General features: G+C 45.5%; 1 protein-coding gene across 1 annotated transcript in view; it reads right to left on the bottom strand.

Moving 5' to 3' along the window:
- The window catches only part of g3bp2b (G3BP stress granule assembly factor 2b), a 13,591-nt gene extending 8,335 nt beyond the window's left edge, over nt 1–5,256 (bottom strand). Inside the window, exons 1-3 of the mRNA XM_016484852.1 lie at nt 5,076–5,256; nt 4,930–4,984; nt 1,832–2,036 (exon numbers count right to left, since the gene is read on the bottom strand). Of these exons, the coding sequence (XP_016340338.1) occupies nt 1,832–2,036; nt 4,930–4,984; nt 5,076–5,256 (441 nt within the window). The remainder of the gene's footprint in view (nt 1–1,831; nt 2,037–4,929; nt 4,985–5,075) is intronic.
- Between the last annotated feature and the right edge of the window lie 1,632 nt (nt 5,257–6,888).

Genomic DNA, 6,888 nt, shown 5'->3' with positions numbered 1-6,888 from the left:
ACGCACTGCCAACACACATTTCAGTTCAAACAGCTTGTAAAAGTGCATGTAGCATCCTATGACCCCTTTAATATTTTATTAGCAAAACAAACGCAAAGCTTCTACCAAGAAAAAACTGTTCCTGGCAAGAGTAGAGTGCCGACTGCAGTAACCCGGATGAGCCAGAGTTATCAGCTTTCACTCACACACATGCACACAGACACACACACAGATACACACACAGATACGCACAGACACGCACAGACACACGCGCGCACAGACACACAGAGAACGATGAAGATGCTTGATTCATAAATCAAGAACCAAAATGACAGAGGTCTTGTTTTATAAGAAACTGATCAAAATTAAGTGAGATAATGATCAAAACAAGAACAAATCTGTCAGAAAAATCAACTTAATTCAAAGGGAAAACAAGTTTACATTCCCCATTAACAGATATTTGTTCTTGATTTAATCATAAATCATTTAATTTTGTATCTCCAGTAAATGTATCTTGATTTAAGGTTTTAATATTTGTACTGAAAACAAGACAAACACTGAGGAAGAGATTCAGTTAATGCCACGGCTTTATGAGTTTAAACTTTCTGCTCTGATTCAAGACCTTGATTTGTGGAAGGCTGAATTAGATGTATTTAAACCCACAGAAAGCCCATCAGTAGTTTCGGTTATATAGGCATCCGTAAGCTTCTATAGGTTATATGTGCACGGCTCTTTCTCTACAGGGTTCTATGTATTACTGCGCTCCTGTGAGTATAAGCTCACTTCAGCTCAAACTACACAGGGAGAATTCATCAGAAGTGAAATCTGATGGCAGTGTAAGATCAGAGGACTCTGTGTGTCTCAGGTGAACGCTTCACTCACCGCCTGACCGTAGACGGCCTCCTCCGGCTTCCCAGTGCCGTCCACACCGCCGTGAACATACGAGGAGCTCCTGCCATAAAACCTGCACAGCAAACACCACCAGAGCGTTCAACACGGCCCTGACAGGACCCGCCACACGCTTCTCTCCACTCACCTGTGCAGGTAATCCGGCGCTTTATTCAGCAGCGTGTAGTACTGCCGCACAAACTCACGTCCTACGAGCAGGGGGCTCGGCTTCTCCATCACCATCTCTCTCTCTCACACACACACACACACACACACACACTACGACACACACACACACGAGAAACACAGCAGATCATGAGAACTTTAATCATAACACAGTCAGACAGGTATTTAAACACTGAAAGAGACGGACAGAACAATAGATAGATAGATAGAACGATAGATAGAACGATAGAATGATAGATAGAGCGTAAACCCTCGTCGGTTATGTAATAAGTGAATGTAAACAGTTGAGAATGAAGATGTGCGTAACAGTAAATTGGATTTGTATGGCTCTTAAAGGGTTAGTTCACCCAAAAATGAAAATTAGCCCATAAATTACTCACCCCCGAGGCATCCTAGGCGTATATGACTTTCTTCTTTCAGACGAATCCAGTAACGCATTGATTCGCTACAGGAGGCCTTTGTTCACCCCCCGGAGCTGTGTTAGACACTTTTTTTTTATGGATGGGCACTTTTTATTTAACTTCTTTTGGACGAATCTCTTGGATGAGTGGCATTAAACAGCTTGAAAGATCAAAGACCGTTTTTAATATAACTCCGACTGGATTCGTCTGAAAGAAGAAAGTCATATACACCTAGGATGGCTCGGGGGTGAGTAAAACGCAGCCTAATTTTCATTTTTGGGTGAACTAACCCTTTAAAGTGACAGCAGCCTAATATTCCAGCTGACAGTGTGCTTAATCAGAATCAGAATCAGCTTTATTGCCAGGTATGTTTACACATACGAGGCGAGGACGAACGTCTGCATGAACCTCCTCATGGGTCGGCCGCTGTTGGACAGCTCACCCATCACCTGCACCACCACCCCGTCCCCCAGCGTCGCATGAGCATCCACCTGCCTGATCTTAGTGTGACACTCACTGAACTGCAGAGACATCACCTTCTTGTGGATCTCCTGCACACACACACACACATACACACATACACACACAATAATAATAATTACAGCTTTATTGCCAGGTATGTTTACACATACGAGGAATTTGCTTTCGTGACAGAAGCTTCACAGTGTAACAGAATGACAGCGACAGAACAAAAACACAGATAAAATAAAAAATAGAACAAGTAAATAAGGAATGCAATATACAAATTGACAATTGTATGTGCAGGTATATAACAATAGACAGTTTTGCATGTTGTATGTGATATTAACCAAACAACTAAAGACAGAACATCACTCGCTGCTCTCGACTGAAGGACTTTCGTAACTTTAATAAGAAACAAAAGAAGTTTGATTATTACAGTGTAGACCATTCTGTTTTATTTTACATTCAATGATTCAGTTTCTGTAGCAGCTGTTAGTTAGTTACCCAGTATTTTGCTGAGGTGTTGAGAACCGTCTCCAAAATGTTGATATCATGGCAACCTTATTAACAGAACGATAGATGGATATTTAAGAGGAAGAGTTATAGACAGACACTGAAAGAGACAGAATACGGATGATGGAGAGATAAATGCAGACAGATAAACAGACAGAAAGATGGAGTGAGGCGCACGTGCGCGCTGCAGACAAACAATAGCGCTCGCGTGCTTTAGCTTCATGCTAACCGCGCTCAAACTCACCTGCTGCGACAGAACCCGTTAAACGCCGCACGCTCGCTCTCTCCGCACACACTCGAGCGCCGGACCACGACCCGCTCCTGTTTACCGGGAAAACACGACCGACAGCAGCCGAGCCGAAATATACAAACACGGAGACAGACGTGCGCGCGTCCGCCACTCTCGCCTCGCTCGCGCGCGCGCACGCCTGTGACGCAGAAGAGCAAGAACGCGTCACGCGTCACGCGCAGGCGCAGAAGCAGTTTCAGGAAACCTTGTTCAGTTTGTTTCGAAAGATAATATTTGTCATTACTGTGACTCTGCCAACAAAACTAAAGAGTATATATTCTACTTTTTTATTTTGTTTGGGGCTCAATTCCTACTCTTTCGCATTTTCTGATCGAGGTTGACTCACTGCTCACATCTTTCTGTTTGACTAGCAATAAAACATGTCAGGTTTTTGGAATTATATGAAAGGTGCATTTCTGTTGACTCTGATTAAGTTTAGATATAGCTTTCCTTCATTGCTCTTTTATTTTTATTGTTATTATTATTATTTTCCCCTTTATTGTAAGCGTCTTATTGTGTTTTATTTCTATCTTCTTTTCTTTGTTAATGTTCTCCTGAAGCTGATTGTATATTTTCATCCAATTTCTTGAATTTTTTTATTATATGTGAAATCTAAATGCTATGCTCTGGTTCTCTTTTTCTTGTTTTATTTTTGTTTGCTTTTGTTTCTTTTTTTAGTATATATATATATATATATATATTTATGTATGCTTACAATCTGCTTTTATAATAAACCTGCCAAACTTATTATATCTGAAATAACTAACGCTTCACACAAATATAGGAGTGTTTTCTAGAGAAACTGTCTTCGAGCTCTTTTATTAATTTTGTTCGACTCAGTGTTCAAGAATGTGCTCATGTATTCAAGTCCAGTTTATTTGAAGCCTAGCGCTTTACAATACAGATCGTTTTAAAGCAGCTTTACAGAAACAAACAGAAAAATAACAATTAATGATGTAAATGTAAACAAATATGAGACTAATTCTGCAGTAAAGCATCTTTAAAAAGACAAGCGTGTCATTATTCAGCTCAGCTCAGTGTTTGTTTAGATTCAGTCCAGTAGCTCCAGAAGACAGAGTCATTCAGATCAGCTCAGGTCAAGCTTGCTTTATTCTTATACAATAATGTCAGTGCTGTCAAATTAATAATAGCATTGAATATTATATTAAATAGTATAGAATATGAATTATTCAGTGCTTTTTCTTGAAGTAAATGAATCTCTGACAGGTTTGATGGTAAAACCCAAAGAGAATCTATGACACGACTCTCGGACATGCTTCTGTCCAGCGGGGCAGCGATGTTGAGTTCCTATTACTGTGCAATGACCTATTCTGTGTAATAATGCCCTGTGCTGTTAAAGATTCATTCACTTGTGTCTTCATTCTCACCAGTGGAGATTTTCCTTTCTGTCTGTTCCCAGATAGCACAGGTACGTCTGCAAGAGGTCTGGTAAAGATTGCTTCATCTGGAGAGCATCTGCTGTGTGCAAACATCTGATAGACATCTCTAAGATGTCAGTTTTACATTCATTCTAAATCATAAACATCTTAAAGACATCTTCTAAACGTCTATTTGACATCTGATAGGAAACGTCCAATAGACGTATAGCAGATGAGCAAACACTTAAACATACGTCTTGCAGATGTAATGCAGAAGTCAAATAAAGTCTCTGTGATGGACGCGTGCTATCAGCTTTCAAGGTAATTAAATCTGGTTACAAAAAAAAAACGTGTTGAATTCATTTCAGAACAAAGTCAGAATAAACTTTGAGAACTAAAGGCATCTTTACACATTAAGGCTGCTCTGTGCCTGCTCAAAATTCTGAATAAAGATGTAATGCTGCATAAAATCCAGACTAAATTAAGCCAGCTCTGCCCCACCTCAGCCCCTAGTATTACTGTAATGAATACAGCTGTAATTGCTTAGAAAATGCATTTGTGCCACCTCTTAGCAGCATTAAACAATCTGTGTGAAGACACATAAATGCCACTTCAGAAGCGCTTCTGAGCCACCTTTGCAGTGTAAATTTGGCATAAGATTACTCTGATCATCACTGCGTCTCCTGCTCTTCAGACAACCAATATCAGACATAAAATATGGCTTGAGATCTGGAAACAAACGAAACTGGTTGACATGTGCTGTTCTACATGATAGCACCGGTAGGATTTAATTAACAAATGACAAAAAACACCCACTGTCAGAGTTGCCTACTGTGAGGAGCGAGGAGCGAGGAACGAGGAGACGTGGGGGAATTCACGAATACAGTCTTTAATAATCCACAGGAACAAGGAACACACATAGCAATGGGGATAGACGTTAGACACTGGACCAAAACTGGAACACAGGTCTGACATTACCTCCCCCTTCTGGAAGGCGCGTCCATGTGCCACATAACTTCCAATGGGGAGGGAGGGTGGGCGCTCTGGAGGCCTCTACGGACAGGCTTACACGGGACAGAAGACCTCCAGGGCGGTACCCGTTCCAGGACCCATGGCGAATCAGGGAGCCATGGAGGAGTAGGCAGACTAGGGGGGCCATGGCGGAGCAGGCAGTTCAGGAGGCCATGGCGGATCAGGCAGTTCCCGGGAGCAATGGCAGATTAGGCAGTTCCGGGAGCCATGGCGGAGCAGGTAGTTTAGGGGATCATGGCGGATCAGGCAGTCCAGGGGGCCATGGCGGAGCAGGCAGACTAGGGAGCCATGGCGGAGCAGGGAACTCAGGGGGCCGTGGCGGAGCGGCCTCCGTGACCTTGGACTCGGCACTCGGCCTGGCCTCTACGGCCGGATCCTTATAGCCCCCCCAAAAAAATTATTTGGGGGAAATTTTAGGTTCTGAGGCCCTCCGTGGGCCAGATGTGGGAACTGTGGCCCTCCCTGGGCTTGACTTGGGAACAGGAGCCCTCCCTGGGCTGGACGTGGTAACGGGAGACCTCTCTGGGCTGGACGTGGGAACTGTGACCCTCCCTGGGCTTGACTTGGGAACAGGAGCCCTCCCTGGGCTGGACATGGGAACGGGAGCCCTCCCTGGGCTTGACTTGGGAATGGGAGCCCTCTCTGCACTGGACGTGGGAACCACAGCCCTCTCTGGGTTTGTCTTGGGAACAGGAGCCCTCTCTGGGCTTAACTTGGGAGCAGGAGCCCTCCCTGGGCTGGACGTGGGAACGGGAGCCCTCCCTGGGCTTGACTTGGGAATGGGAGCCCTCTCTGCACTGGACGTGGGAACCACAGCCCTCTCTGGGTTTGTCTTGGGAACAGGAGCCCTCTCTGGGCTTAACTTGGGAGCAGGAGCCCTCCCTGGGCTGGACGTGGGAACGGGAGCCCTCCCTGGGCTTGACTTGGGAACGGGAGCCCTCTCTGCGCTGGACGTGGGAACCACAACCCTCTCTGGGTTTGTCTTGGGAACAGGAGCCCTCTCTGGGCTTAATTTGGGAGCAGGAGCCCTCTCTGGGCTGGGCGTAGGAGCAGAAGTCCTCTCTGTGATTAATTTGGGAACAGAGTCTTTCTCTGGGCTAGGCGTAGGAGCAGGAGCCCTTTCTGGAGTGGACTTAGGGGCTGGAGCCCACAGTCTCTTCCTCCGAATTCTCCTTTTATGAGCAGAGGTGAAGGAGACTGCTGCTGTCAGCTGAAGGCTTGGGAGTGAACCGGCCGGCGGGCTTGAGAGTGCAGTGGCCGGGCTAGACAACAGAGCGGCCAGCGGGCTTGACGGCGGGCTGGTTTTGAATCGGGGCCGGACACTCTCCAGACACCGGAGGATGCCTTCCCTCCAGCTCAGTCCAGTGGTGTCTGGGAGATCGACAGGGCGATGGTAATTGGCCCCGATCCAGAACAGAGAATTTAGTGTGGCGTCATCCAACGCCATCAAGACGGCGAGCCCGCAGAATTCCCGGGTGAATTCCACAAACGGGAGATCCCTGCGGGCTAGGGCGATGAATCTCGCAGCGATTTCCATGAACGCGGGGGGAAAACGGAAAACAGAAAACTTTCCAAAACGGAAAAAAAATGAGGAGAAGGGGTTCAGCTTACTGTTTGTCAGGTCTGGTGTTCTGTCAGGGGTGCCTACTGTGAGGAGTGAGGAACGAGGAGACGTGGGGGAATTCACGAAAACAGTATTTAATAATCCACAGGAACAAGGAACACACGTAGCAATGGAGATAGACGTTAGACACTGGAC

Source organism: Sinocyclocheilus anshuiensis, unplaced genomic scaffold, assembly GCF_001515605.1.
Source record: "Sinocyclocheilus anshuiensis isolate Anshui unplaced genomic scaffold, SAMN03320099.WGS_v1.1 scaffold1689, whole genome shotgun sequence".
Lineage (NCBI taxonomy): Eukaryota > Metazoa > Chordata > Actinopteri > Cypriniformes > Cyprinidae > Sinocyclocheilus > Sinocyclocheilus anshuiensis.
This window is presented reverse-complemented; position numbering and strand designations above follow the sequence as displayed.